The sequence below is a fragment of the Colletotrichum godetiae genome, assembly GCF_030913485.1.
Source record: "Colletotrichum godetiae strain CBS 193.32 chromosome Unknown BDP55scaffold_7, whole genome shotgun sequence".
Classification (NCBI taxonomy): domain Eukaryota; kingdom Fungi; phylum Ascomycota; class Sordariomycetes; order Glomerellales; family Glomerellaceae; genus Colletotrichum; species Colletotrichum godetiae.
Genome location: NW_026851255.1, coordinates 915,672 through 928,526, shown reverse-complemented (window position 1 = coordinate 928,526; position 12,855 = coordinate 915,672). Strand labels below are relative to the sequence as shown.

Sequence of the window (12,855 nt, the reverse complement as noted above, 5' to 3'; positions counted from 1 at the left end):
AAGGTAGTACATATCTAGATTCCTTAAGACCTACCGCTTTCCTCCGCTACGATCGTTTATGGCTGGCTGAAGGCTGTCTATCCGTAGATACCCCGACACTTGCCGAGACTGAAGATACTTGCAACAGGAACTCTCACCAACTGAGACGGAGTTCGCCAGTTACTTAGAATGACAGGCTAGCATACCGTTACATTGTATGACGAATCGGAGTTCCAATCACAGCCTGAATTTGACCAACACCACTTGCTAGGCTTTCAGAAGCAAGTCACAGGGGTTGGCATCAACCCGAGGCTACCTACCGAAAAGCAGACTCCATAGGGACTGAGAGGACTGAGCTCACCCGCCGTGAACAAGAGCCTCGTCAAACTCTACCTTTGCAGCTCACTGCTATCCGCTGTAGTCCTCGGACGGGCACACGGATAAACTGCTCAGATCATGTTGATGGTGTCATCTGAAGAGTATGTGAAACCTAGCAACCGTTCGAGATTCTTGAGATGATTACGACCTACTCCGTTCATATTACACCACATACCTGGAAGGAAATCTCGTTGCGTTAAAGCATCACATTTCAGTGCCTTCCAATAGCAATTTCATGACCGATTACTTGGTTTGCTTGTTCTGTAGGGAGGGTTGGAATGGGTTAAGGCACATTAATACCATTGTTGTGAATAGAAGTCTTTGGAACATACGCACAAGCCACTGCTGTCGTATAAGTCAGTATCTCGCTTGATGCATATCTACCAGCCGCGCCACACGTGGCTGAAGCTCATCGACAAATTTCACCCCCCGGATCAGTTCATCCATCAAACGCCAAACAAATGAAGATTGAACAAATGTCTCCATCATGTTAATGATAGCCCTGAGATCCCAGGGCCGGTCCCTCTTCCAGCGTCCATTCGATGTGTGTCGCGCGGGCTCGCACCCGAGATGGTGCTCGTCCGCAAAGAGCAGCGGCAGCAGCAGCGGCTTCCAGGCGCTGAGGAAGAAGCTCCCGCCCCTGGCCGACAAGAAGCTCCACGGGCTGCCCGATAAACCGGCTAGGACGCGGTTCGCCCCCTCGCCCACGGGATATCTCCATCTGGGATCGTTGAGGACCGCGCTCTTCAACTGGCTCATTGCCCGTGCCACTGGCGGTCAGTTCATTATCCGGGTTGAGGATACGGACCGGGTACGTTAAAGACTGCTGCTGAATGAGATGAAGGAATCGCCTGCTAACGTCTGTCATGCCAAAAAGACTCGCATCGTCGATGATGCCGTCCAGCGTCTCCTAGCAGACCTGAAATGGGCGGAGCTAAATTGGGACGAAGGCCCTGACATTGGAGGACCATACGGACCTTACGAACAAGTAACACGACTCTTCTCTCTCCTCTTTGTGAACACACCAGCCTGACAACAAATTTCAGTCAAAACGCCTGGACTACTACAAAAAGTACATCGCCGACCTCCTGGACGTGGGCAAAGCCTACCGCTGCTTCTGCACGGCGCACGACCTCGAGCGTCACAAGCAGCAGTCCCTCGATGACGGTGGCTCGGCGCATTACCCGGGCACCTGCCGGAGCCTGCCGGCGTCCCAGGCCGAGCGGCGCGCCGCCAATGGCGAGACGCACGTCGTGCGCTTCCGCAGCGAGGGTCGCCCTTCCTTCGTGGACAAGGTGTACGGCAACTACCAGAAGAACGAGGACGAGGACGACTTCATCCTCATTAAGAGCGACGGGTATCCGACGTACCACTTTGCCAACGTCGTTGACGATCACCTCATGGAGATCACCCACGTCATCCGTGGTGCTGTGCGTATCTCTTCCCTTCCTCACCCCCTTTTCTTACCCCTGAAACCCCTGCTCATTCGCTCTCGGGCAATCCTCCAAGAAACATAAGTGTAGCTCACACCAGATAATAGGAATGGCTCATCTCCACGCCAAAGCACATCGCCCTCTACGACGCCTTCAAATGGGAGCCCCCGACGTTTGCCCACGCCGGCCTCCTATGCGCCCAGAACGGCGAGAAGCTCAGCAAGCGCAACCACGACATTGACATCTCCTCGTACCGCGACAAGGGCATTCTCCCCTCCGCGCTCAACAACTGGCTTGTGCTGCTGGGCTGGAGCATGAACGAGAAGGACCTCGCAAAGGGGGGCGAGGTGTTCTACACCACGAGCGATCTGGCTGAGAAGGTAAGAGTTCCTCATTCCATATCAAACCCCCTCTTTGTATCACGTTTCCTTGGCTTTGTGACTCTTCTGTCGACGAAGGAATCACTCAATGAACACTCACTTACACACTGCGAATAAGTTCTCCCTGAGATTCACAAAGGGCAACATCAAGACCAACCCAGACAAACTCGCCGTCTTCCAACGCAAACACCTAACCCACCGCCTCCGCGAAGAGAACCCCGACGAAGAGCTCCTCCAACAGGCCCTCCTCCCGCCAATAACCAAGCTCCTCGCACACATCTCATCTCTCCTTCAGCCTTCACCTCCCCCTTCCACCGAGACCGGGGCTCATCCTCCTCCTCCTACATCCACCACAAACACAGTCCTCACCTCCCCAACAAACCAAAAACACTTCTTCCTAACCAAAGACTTCACAACCCTAACCCCCCTCCTCGCCTCCCCCTCAACATCCCCATCCCACCTCCTCCAAATCTACCGCACCCTAGCCCTCGACTCCCCCATAGACCCCCTCGACCTCATCCACGAACACCCCTCCCTCTTCCTCCGCCCCTCCCCACAATCCTACACCCGCTCCCTCGAGAACCTCTCCCTCCCCGACACCACCGCCTCCCCGCACGCCCTCCTCCAAGACCTCCACGCCTCCCTCCGCGAAATCCACGAGCTCGACTGGCACCCCGAACGTCTCCAGTCCGCCATCAACGACTTCGCGAGCCGCAATGCCGATTCCGTCGACCCCGAGAAGCCAGCAAAGGCTGTGAATAAGGCTACCTACGCGCTGCTGAGGCTCGTGCTCACGGGCGACCATAATCGCGGCGCGAAGCCTGCCAAGCTGCAGCTTGCGCTCCTGGGCCGGGCTGAGACCATGGCGAGGTTCGAGCTCTGCCTTGAGCAGTGAGGAGCATAGCAGGAGGTAGTCGAAGAATAAGGGGATGGGAATTTCCCCTTAGGACCAGCAAACTAGGCAAATATCCAGCATCGGAGAGATTTCTCCATTTCTCTCCATACTGGACCTTACTGTGGGCAGCAAAGGAAAACCTTTGACTTTCTCTGCCAGTGTAGGAGGACAAGAAAGCGCTTCTGTTGTGGGGAAGAAGACTCTGGGTGTTGGTCGTTGCGTGTGCGGGGAAGCTTAAAACCAAGCAAATCCACGACTCTGATGTGAGGTGGTTTTGTACGATATAGGTTGTGTGTGTGTACTGCGGCTGTTTCGTCTGGAAGTAATATTTTCTGCCCGTCCCAGGCTTTGAATCGAGGAAAGAAAAGATTACCATGCTTGCAAATGGTTGTCAATGCTCAAAGCTTCATGAATCAGGTTGCTCGATCAAGCACACTACTCGCACGTGAGCTTGCCCGACTCGACTTGGCCATGGATATTTTGACCCGAAAGAGCTGACATCATTGGCGTGTAATAACTAGACGGGGATCCTAACAAAAAATGTCGTGTTCAATTGAGCTCATTTGTCTCTACTTGGCGTGACTCCTTCACGCAGATAACGAGAATTGCCGCCTTTGTCCCTGAATACCATGGCTTCAAAGAAGCTTGCTCTCACACCAAGTCGTTCACATATATACAGAAAGGGAGCGTAGTGAGCAATGGTATTTGCATTAATGTTAGTGTTGCGGGCCTCTCAACGATCTCGTAGATGATGGACAGGATCTCGTAACAAGACAGACAGTGTAGATGAGGTAGAAATTGTATCGGACAAGGAGAGATGGTGAACCGTAGGGGGATACAAAAGTGTTATCGCCACGCCAATCGCCTCCGAACTGTTCCAGTTTCTAAACAATGCAACGCTATGATCATGTTGTTCGCGGCCGTGGGGGTGCCATTGAGCCAGCTCTGCTTGGCTCTGTCTCTCGAACTATCCTCCTCTTGTACTTTCCGCCATTTTAGACGCCCTGTCTACAACCAATCCATCCGTAAATGCAGCAAAAAATAGTGTAAAAAGTGTTTACTAGATGAAGGAAAGGTTGCAGGGCTCAGGGCGAGCAGATTGTTGGTCATTACGTCGTCACAGGCTTGGTTGGGGTATAATCGTCTACATAATTTCTTGGACCCAGATCTGCAATTTCAGTTAGTCTTGTGTCCCAATGGCAAAGTAGTTGTTGGGGTGATGCTTACCTCCATCTTGCCGATATCCTGCCTCGTTTTCCTTGCTTGGCTCTTGACGCTCATGATCGCCATGTCCAAATCATCTTGGTCACCCATGGTGATCATATCGCCATTCGGCACATCCTCATCACGGATCTTGATCTTGAACCGTCGTCGAAGACCAAACTTCTCCCGGATGCGGTCAACGAAGTCGGGGAACTCGACTGCGGCGCCGACCATAATGTATCGAACATCCTCGGCGTGTACCTTGACACGGATCTTGCGGACTTCGGGTCTCCTTGAGCCGCCGCGGGAGGACATTGAGTTCGTGCCTGGGCGTCTATTGTTATTGGAAACCATCTCGAAGTCACCCTCATCGAAGGAGCCATAGTCGGAGCCATCGTCTTCCTCATCCATGTACCGTTGGGACTGCTGACGGCGGGAGGGTTGCCGGCTGGTTCTTGTGCTGTTGCCACCACCGCCGCTCTGGTACATGTCGTATAGTTCATCAGGGTAAGCATCCTCGGCCTCCTCATCAGCAGGCCGGCCGCGCATTTGCATGTCGCGTCTCGAGTATCCTCTGCTAGGAGTTGCCGACCGTGACTCGGATCTCATCATGGGCGGAGGTCCTCGGCGGTCGTTGGGGCTGCTCGTCTTTTGGTACCGTTCATTGGGTCTGGAGTTCTCGATGTTCAACTTCGCAAGCATCGGCTTGGGCCCATTGCGGACGGATTGTCCACGGGACATGGCGCCGCCATTGTTGGCCTCAACCTGGTCAGGAGGAGGTGTCGGAGGGAAGACACCGCGGCCGTTGGGCGGCTCGGACTGTTGTCTTCTTGAGGCCAGCCCAGGTTTAACTAGGTTCGTGGCAGCGAATGAAATATTATCAGATGGTCTGTCGTCCTTGACGTCGTTCTTGCCGGCCTGTAGACCAAAAAGTCTGTGATTAGCAAATGGATTCCCATAAGAGCTGATTGGAATGGGAACCGATCTGCCTACATTCTTGATCTCGGACCCGGCAAAGCCTGTGAAGGCGTTCGCGCGATCAGAGGCGGCGACTAGCCTAGCCTTTCCAAGGTAATCCTTCGTCTTGAGGTTGCGAACCTTTGCTTCGTTCGGACGGTACACAACGCCGACGGGAATCGAGAAAACGGTGTATCCCTTGAGGAATTGTCAGCACTATTCAAAGCTCGACTTGGTACCTTCCTTACCTCTGCCTCCTCACGGATCGCCTCATCAATAACGTTGTGGTCCTCTACCACCTTCTCCTTGACAGCGTATGACAGATCCTGCATACCAGCATCTTTCTGTTGCAGGTAGATGTAGCAGAGGCCTCTGTTGAAGAGCACCTCGCAAGAGTAGAGCTTGAAGAGCAGACCCAATTGGGCGTAGTCGATCATAGTGTTTCCGCGCAGGTAGAGAAGAGTGTCATTGAAGTTGGCCAATGCCTCTTCGAAATCGCCAAGCAGGAAATTTGAGACGCCCTGCTGGAAATAGGCGACAGCGAGGTACTGGTCCAGCTTGATTGCTCGTTGGTAACATTCGACCTGTTTTCTGCACGTTAGTGCCAAGACCTCGGTGTTAGGTTCGGAGACGACGCACAGCTTTCTCGTGCTCTCCCAGAGTGGCGTGAATGACACCCATGTTGAAGAGAATTTTTGATGTGTCGGAGATCCTCTCAAAGTCCTTGAGGGCCTCATCGAATTCATTGTTGTCGTATCGGCCAAGGGCCGACACCCACGTTTCTATTTCCTATAGTAAGAGACAGTTGTGGTCAGTGACATGTTCATGAATCTACCCATTTCGGGCTGTCGGGTCTCGCAGGTTGGGCGACTGCTGATCGCTGTCCGACACAGAGCACGTACCTGTTTCAATGACATGTTGTCGCCGGGCCAGAGTTATCAAAATACCAAATCCAGATCGCGCGTCGAGAAATTGCGCAAGCAGACGATTGCTGCTGCGGTCGAAGGATCGTTGACGGACAAGATTCGAGGGAGAAAAGGGTATCGTGGGGAACTGCGATGCGGACGTGGACAACGGCGGCAGAAGACGACTACGACGACTGCTGCAGGAAAGAAAGCCAAAAAAAAAAGCGACCCAAACCTGAACAGCAATAACAAAGTGCGCCGCGGGCGGCTAGGGAGGGTCCCCAGGGCTTATTTAGGGAGATGGCTGGCGGTCTGTCGACCGTGCGGTGCTCGGCGCCACTGAAATGACGGTTGGAGTGTTACCCCCGCTTCCAATGAGCCAGAAGCCGCAAATGGGGTACGCTTCGGACTTGGGCGACGAGCTGGAGATCTTGGCGCGTGGCGGGTACACCAGGGATCGATACCTGGCCCCGTCTGGCGATTTGCCGAAAGCTTCTGCAAGAACCGCCGATGCGATGGCGGGGAGGAGACAGAAGCGAAAAAGAGGGTTTATCCAACTGTAGGATAAACTCGACGTTGTAACTTGATAAAGTTGCTCTTTTCTCGTTCCTGGCCAGCAGAAGCAGATGCCAAAAGTAGGACGGTGTTTCGGGTTTGTGTACGTTGTGCGTCGAAAGACGGATTAAGTTGTCGGGGGGAGGATGGGATGGCCCTTTTTGGCTGTGTGTCCTGGTTCCTGTGGAGGTGGTGGGTGGATGGACAAGGCCGCAGTAATATGTATGTAAGTCGGACTAGGCGCCAAAAGGGGTGTCCGAAGCCAGTCCGTCCTGTATTATCAAAGTCTGGGCTCTTTTCCTTTTCAGTCCTACTATTTCAAGAACAAGTCCAAGAATCCGTGCTCTTTTCTTATCTGCCCTGCTTGTGACGACGAAGACTGTGACTGTGTGCGTGTGCGTGTTTGCCGAGGGAGAGGTGACCAGAGGTGACCAGATACCAAGACTGCCTAAGTCTGCGTCGTTCGGCGCGGGTCCTCTCTCGGATTAAAATCGTGCGTTAATTAGAGTCGGAACCTCGGACGGTCGTTCGACTGTGGGAAGCTTGCGTGTGAGTTGCGGGTCAGAAAGGACAGTCTCGAGGTCGGTTTGTCTTCGCTTCGCAAGTTCCAACTTTGGGAACAGATGTGGGAAGCAAGTGTGATGTGGACAAGAATAAAAGTGATGGAATGACCAGACTTGCAGCCGGGCTTGAGGAAAGGAAAGGAATGGGAATGAATGGATGGAGGACGAAAAGCCAGCGCCTACGGAAAGGAGGGTAGAGAAAATAGAGTCGAGTCGGTGCTTGCAGCGAGGGACCAAGGGGGACTTGACTGGTCGGGTTGTGGGCCGCGAGACTGGGTGTATATCATGCAAGGTGCTCATCAGTGATTGATATTCCAACTCGATTCTCAGCCAGGAAACGCTTAGGATGCCTGTGCTCCGGTGCTCGTCCAGTTGTGAGTCGCAGGGGGATCCAAGGGGGTTGTTCTTGCTGTCGAGTGTCGACACTGGAAGGGGGGTGTAGAGAGCAGAGAGCCCGGAACAAGTGGCTTGGGCAGCTCGGTGGATGAAGGGGGCGTGTATCTTGTTGCAACAGAATTCCGGTGTCTCTGGGTCGCCTTTTGCACGCCCAGCCTGGGTTTGGGACAGAGACGAATTGTGCAACCGATCTTGGCCATTACAGGATCTGCCTCGGTGACAAAACGTGTACGGGTACTTGTGTTCGAAGTGAGTGCAGTACAGCCCTCCAGAGGCACACTTCGTACAGAGCACACAGTTGTGACTTGTGAGATAGCTCGGCGCCAGAGAGATCATCTCCCGTCTGTCGACTTTCCCCAAGACGTCGTCCCAGAACACTTTAAGCAGCTACGCAGATCCTTCTTTGGATATTCGACAAGGTATTCCGTTCGACGGGAGGAAACAAACTTGTCTAAATTGAGTGACAGAATCAAGTGTTTTCTCTCGAAATCGAACCACTTTGCATATCTCGTCGCCAGATGCTGGGTTGTGAATATGCTGGACATCGAACGTTGGGATCCCCTCGGGCCCTCTGTGCCTCGCCTTTGGAGGAGCCACCCCTGGTTTGTCTGGGCATCCCATCCGACGTCCGTTCCGGGGGGGGTGTAAGAGAGCGCCTGGGCAGTGAGTGATGGGCCAGGAGGAAGTCGGAGTCTATGTCATGGCGTCGCGGGTCAGATCGCACGCATACTGCGTATCTGGCGGTAGAGTTGACAAGGGAGTGGCTGTTTTGGACTGTCTGGTTCTCCTGATCCTCCAGGGAGGGACGCTGACGACGATTGACTCTTCTCTCAGTGCCCTCAGTCCTGTCCCGCTGTGTGCATGCCAGCTGGGCAAGACGCAACGGTCCCTTAACGGCAATGCACTAATGCCGGGTGTCGCAGGCATCGTGCAACCACTGCGAATCAGGGCCTGTCGCTTCCCATGCACGAAGCGTTCCAGCGAATGCGAGATGTGCCTGATTGGCCCCCAGGAATACGGGTCGTGGGCCGGACCTTTGAGCCACCAACTTGCCAGGGGCCAAGGGCGCGTAGAAGAGTGACTAACGCCGCCTTGATCACACACTCACAGTGGTAACTGTAAGTCGTGCTCATCGTACTACTGCGTAGTGAACCGTGACTGCAACCCGCAGCTCGCAGCTGTATCACGCCTCGTGGCTGAATATGGAGATGCTGCAGAGGCGACTGCAACTGCAGGGCCGTCCGATCTCGTTCAGTCACCGGGGGTTTTCTTCTTAGTTGCTTTTGCGAACCCAGATAAGAGGTTGAGAAGTGGATGAGGTGTAAGTGCTTGCAGGCCGCCATACTGGAAATGGTCTGCCAAACCAGTTCTCTGGAGCTGGGGAATAAATGACGTTGAGCTGTCTAAAATAGCATCTTCCGAAAGTGCCGTTCTTTGCAGAGTGCATATGGGAGAAGTTAAGCGCCGGCGATATTTTTCTGATTGGGTTGTCCCGGTGAACTGGCAACGTTGGCCGCCTCGGTGCGGGTGACATGTCGCCAGTTGGACAGGCCGACCCGTCCGGACGTTTCCAACCAAAGTTTCTCCGTTCGATAAATGGTATGCTTCATCATTCAACCACCAAAACCCAGCTCGATCAGATTGGCGTTCGTCAAATTGATCAGCTCAGATCGAATCAAGGCGCCGCAGCGAAGGAGGCGTGTAAGTCATATATCTGAGCACTAGGCGGTTGTTGTGGTATCACAATACCTTGGACTCTGGAGATGGTGGGCTGTCTTTGGTCGACGAGGATCGGCAACGGAAACCGAGGGTTGGTGGTACAGAATCTAGAGGCCCCTCAGCCCAAGTCAAGACATCTGTGAGACTGCGGCGCAGACGCCTAGTTTCGGCAGTCCATGCTGTATTCGTACCAGTTTTGGATGATGTTCCTGCATGGGGAGTCGCATCCCACAGCACTGGAATCTGCACAAAACGGGGTGTGATGTACCACTCGGTTGATTCTGGCATATCATGAGGCCATCGTGGTGTGACGAGTTGTGCGAAGCCTCTTGTCTGTAGATTGCCCGGATGGCGGGGTCGGGTTCGAAGGAGAAGAAGAGGCCGCCAAGGCAGGGAATAGGTTCATCTCCAGCTTCTTCGCTATTCCCCTTTGTGGTGTTTTGTCCGGGGCATCGCTCATCTCATCCAGTCTTGGTTAGGATTTGGACAACCTTATCTGCAGAGGGTCCATAAGTGGTTCTAGGCATCTGTAGGACCGTCGCTGACTGGCGAGGAGGCACTGGCGTCGATGTCGGCAGCGGTGTCTGTGCAGCTGTCCAGAGTCGATGCTTAGCCTAGGTTAAATTCGCAATAGTTGACACAGTAAGATTTGTCGGATTAGCAGGGAGGGAGAAGGATAACAGTCGGGGCATCGTGAGGCCACTCAGCAAGGATCAGGATGCGTCAAGGAGACTTGGCTTTAGCCGTCAGCCTCTCTACCTTAGAGTCTAGGCATCCGATACTTTATGGCTCAACAAGCTCAGCCACACGTCGTTGACGTTTGACTAACAAAACAGCGTACCTGCCTCGCCAGTGTCTCGTCGGAAGCCACTGCCATCTCAACCCAACATCCATGCCAGGCGTTCCTTCCTCCCGCCCGTCAAGAAGAGGCACATTGTCCAAGTACGTATCTTGCCAAGGGGGAACGTGATCTTGCCGTGGCTGTTCTGGGGAAGGAATGATCGACGTTAGGTAAGGTACAATCGAGTCCAGATTGTGTCTCTCCTTCCAACTCCCGTACTGAGACTAGAGATGATGTAAGACAGCAGGCACGCCGGACAAATACGACTTCCTCCGTACAAGCAACGGAAGATAGCAAGCACGAGCCAGGGCCCACGCAGCTTCTTCCAAAAAGAACGAAAAAAGAACAAAATGCCGCCTCGCGAGAATGACTTGCATTGCCAGTGACAAGAGGATCCCTTCTCATGACAAGTTACAACCCAAAGACCGAAGCCGAAAAGACCCTTTCCAAGGAACCCCCCCCCCCCAGAAACGCATCGCCCTATCGTTATTAGACATTACCCGTAAGGTACGGATAGACACCGTGACACCCAGCCAGACCATCTCCAACTCTAATTATCCCTGCCAGTCCCAAGTCTCAAGAGTCTGCGAAACTCGCTTGTCCTTCAGGCTGTTTTGGAAGTCCCGTGCAGGCGCCCCCACTGACGTCCCGTCTACCTCATGTGCAGGGGGCACAGTCTTCCTCTTCTCTATCCGTACATTACCTACCTTATTACCCTACCTTACACTATCGTGACGTGCCTGACTTCCTTACGAGGAAATGGTAGTGTACTTCGTACGGATACTAGGCAAGTATTCCTACTCGAAGGATCAACACACACCTGCCAAGGTACCTTGATCTGAGTAGAGGCAGCTTCCGCTGTAACGTTTGCGCAGCTAGGGCAATGTCACTCTCCACATTCTTTTGGGTGTGGAACGACTTGCGACTCTGCCCAGACCACCAGCCACTTCGCCGCATGAACTAGACGTCAAGCCTACGAACTTCACCTTGTTTTACCACGCAGCATCCGGCCGAGTTTGAGGCGTCGCCTCAGTCATCGAGCCGCAGCCCTTGCGTCTCTCCTCTGGTGGTCTACCCAGTATCCTGTCTACTGCCTCGATGCGCAACAACCGCCTCGACCACATCCTATCGTGGCCCTAACGCAAGCCAAGGTGACTCGACACGATGCACTCAACACACAGACGGGACCGCGCCATCGCAGACAGCGGCACCCACAACGCTCCGCTCCGAGTTGCTACTTGCTCGTCTGTCTACCCTCCACTCCCCTATCTTTCCCTCTCTCCCCAAGTGTCACAAGTCTGGGCATCCCTTTGAACGGATGAATCCACCCGTGACGCGGCAAGATCTACGCTGTCCTCGTCGTTCAATGCGAACCTCCACGGTCCGAAGCCCGCAATGCAAATCTTTCCAGAGAGCTCCGGCAGGCACTTATCATGTTCACCACCAAGCGTTGCCCCAGAGTCTCGACTCAATTGTCCCTCAACTCTTGTTTCTTGAATCAGCCTCCTCATCAAACACGTTTACATCATATTCGTCGATACACTTTGGCGCAATGGCTTCTTTGTGGCACTCAAGGAGCCATACTGACTTAACCTTCCGTCAATATCAGCCTAGATATGTCGTCAACGAACGCTTCAATCCCCCTACCGACACTGCCCCAAATCCTTGGCGTTGCCTTACTCGATCTGTATGGAGTACGTACAGACCATCACTTCTCGCATCCGAATTCAAGCTTGCCGACAACCTACCTAAGCTAGTTTCAAGCTCGGCCATCCTCTCCACCCATCGACCCCTTTGCACGTATATGTCGGCCACTGCCAAGTTCCCATTGGCACTGCAGCATCAGCCTCCTTGTGTAATGCCATCTGCGTACACGCCCTTACTACGGATAGTGGGCCCTTATCACGGCAAGGCGGTCCCGGCGCCCCTGCGATCCAGCAAAATAAGGTAGCGCCTCTGGTCCCTGTTCAACTACAACACGTATTCGTCTCATCTACCACCTGTCACCCGCGCTCCGCCTCCTTCCGGTCTTCGATCGGTGGGGGGAATCTCCCGGAACCGTCGTCAGTGTTTCTTCTAACATGATCTGCATCAAGCCCGACGCTGAAGCCATGTCTGTTGGTCTCCTCTGGCGCAGGCCTCTCCGTTCCTTGGGAACAGATGCTCCATCTCTTCTGCTGGCCCCGCTGTCCCATCTGTCCCATCGCCTGGAGACGATCAAGAACTCGGCGGAAAATTCTGACCGAGACAAGCCTTGGAAAGCTTGGCGTACAGAGGTTAACATATTCGGGCCTGTGACAACGGATGGAAACCCGCAACCTTACCGAGACCCCAGAGTCTAAGTGCCCCGTCACCCAAGTTGCAACTCCAGGTCCACGAATCTGTCTACCTAGCCGAGAGTCCTTGAACTTCATCCTTGGGGCGGGCAGTATGCCAAGGCATTGGAGAGGCTCAGCCTCAGTGTCAAACCCGACTATGGTGCGGTTCTTCGGACTCCTCACACCACAAAGCACGGCACCCCCTGGCATCTTGCCTGTCAGTGTTCTGGAAGCCGTGGCCACCGACCTTGACCTGAGGTAGCAGACGCAGTCCAAAATCTACGTTCATCGCAAAAATCGTACGATAATGTTTATGGTGGCTGCCACTCCACG

At 53.8% G+C, this 12,855-nt stretch overlaps 4 protein-coding genes across 4 annotated transcripts; 2 read left to right on the top strand and 2 right to left on the bottom strand.

The window, feature by feature from the left end:
- Positions 1–459: 459 nt before the first annotated feature.
- Positions 460–3,257, top strand: BDP55DRAFT_384673 (tRNA synthetase class I). Its single transcript, XM_060567185.1, has 5 exons — positions 460–1,168; positions 1,235–1,345; positions 1,404–1,787; positions 1,898–2,170; positions 2,289–3,257. Exons 1-5 carry the CDS (start codon positions 845–847, stop codon positions 3,063–3,065), a joined length of 1,869 nt encoding a protein of 622 aa, XP_060433650.1. The 5' UTR covers positions 460–844; the 3' UTR covers positions 3,066–3,257.
- A 902-nt stretch (positions 3,258–4,159) lies between these two features.
- On the bottom strand, positions 4,160–6,489 carry BDP55DRAFT_384620 (tetratricopeptide). Its single transcript, XM_060567183.1, has 5 exons — positions 6,128–6,489; positions 5,865–6,014; positions 5,474–5,809; positions 4,293–5,423; positions 4,160–4,233 (listed from the first exon to the last, which is right to left on the bottom strand). Exons 1-5 carry the CDS (start codon positions 6,140–6,142, stop codon positions 4,210–4,212), a joined length of 1,656 nt encoding a protein of 551 aa, XP_060433649.1. The 5' UTR covers positions 6,143–6,489; the 3' UTR covers positions 4,160–4,209.
- Positions 6,490–6,822: 333 nt separating this feature from the next.
- On the bottom strand, positions 6,823–8,350 carry BDP55DRAFT_384630 (uncharacterized protein). Its single transcript, XM_060567184.1, has one exon. The coding sequence runs from the start codon at positions 7,978–7,980 to the stop codon at positions 7,171–7,173; it is 810 nt and encodes a 269-aa protein (XP_060433648.1). The 5' UTR covers positions 7,981–8,350; the 3' UTR covers positions 6,823–7,170.
- A 2,799-nt stretch (positions 8,351–11,149) lies between these two features.
- BDP55DRAFT_384594 (uncharacterized protein) lies at positions 11,150–12,399 on the top strand. Its single transcript, XM_060567182.1, has 2 exons — positions 11,150–11,898; positions 11,958–12,399. Exons 1-2 carry the CDS (start codon positions 11,523–11,525, stop codon positions 12,287–12,289), a joined length of 708 nt encoding a protein of 235 aa, XP_060433647.1. The 5' UTR covers positions 11,150–11,522; the 3' UTR covers positions 12,290–12,399.
- The last annotated feature ends 456 nt before the right edge of the window (positions 12,400–12,855 follow it).

What these genes read in the sequence shown, in the direction of transcription:
- BDP55DRAFT_384673 (XM_060567185.1), top strand. Translation starts at nt 845, where the DNA reads ATGTTAATGATAGCCCTGAGATCCCAGGGCCGGTCCCTCTTCCAGCGT. An exon ending in CCCACGTCATCCGTGGTGCT is followed by an intron (nt 1,788 to 1,897) that starts GTGCGTATCTCT and finishes ACCAGATAATAG; the next exon opens with GAATGGCTCATCTCCACGCC. An exon ending in CGAGCGATCTGGCTGAGAAG is followed by an intron (nt 2,171 to 2,288) that starts GTAAGAGTTCCT and finishes ACTGCGAATAAG; the next exon opens with TTCTCCCTGAGATTCACAAA.
- BDP55DRAFT_384630 (XM_060567184.1), bottom strand. Translation starts at nt 7,980, where the DNA reads ATGATCTCTCTGGCGCCGAGCTATCTCACAAGTCACAACTGTGTGCTC.
- BDP55DRAFT_384620 (XM_060567183.1), bottom strand. An exon ending in CGATCCGTGAGGAGGCAGAG is followed by an intron (nt 5,424 to 5,473) that starts GTAAGGAAGGTA and finishes CAATTCCTCAAG; the next exon opens with GGATACACCGTTTTCTCGAT. An exon ending in AGGATATCGGCAAGATGGAG is followed by an intron (nt 4,234 to 4,292) that starts GTAAGCATCACC and finishes CTGAAATTGCAG; the next exon opens with ATCTGGGTCCAAGAAATTAT.
- BDP55DRAFT_384594 (XM_060567182.1), top strand. Translation starts at nt 11,523, where the DNA reads ATGAATCCACCCGTGACGCGGCAAGATCTACGCTGTCCTCGTCGTTCA. An exon ending in CCTTACTCGATCTGTATGGA is followed by an intron (nt 11,899 to 11,957) that starts GTACGTACAGAC and finishes AACCTACCTAAG; the next exon opens with CTAGTTTCAAGCTCGGCCAT.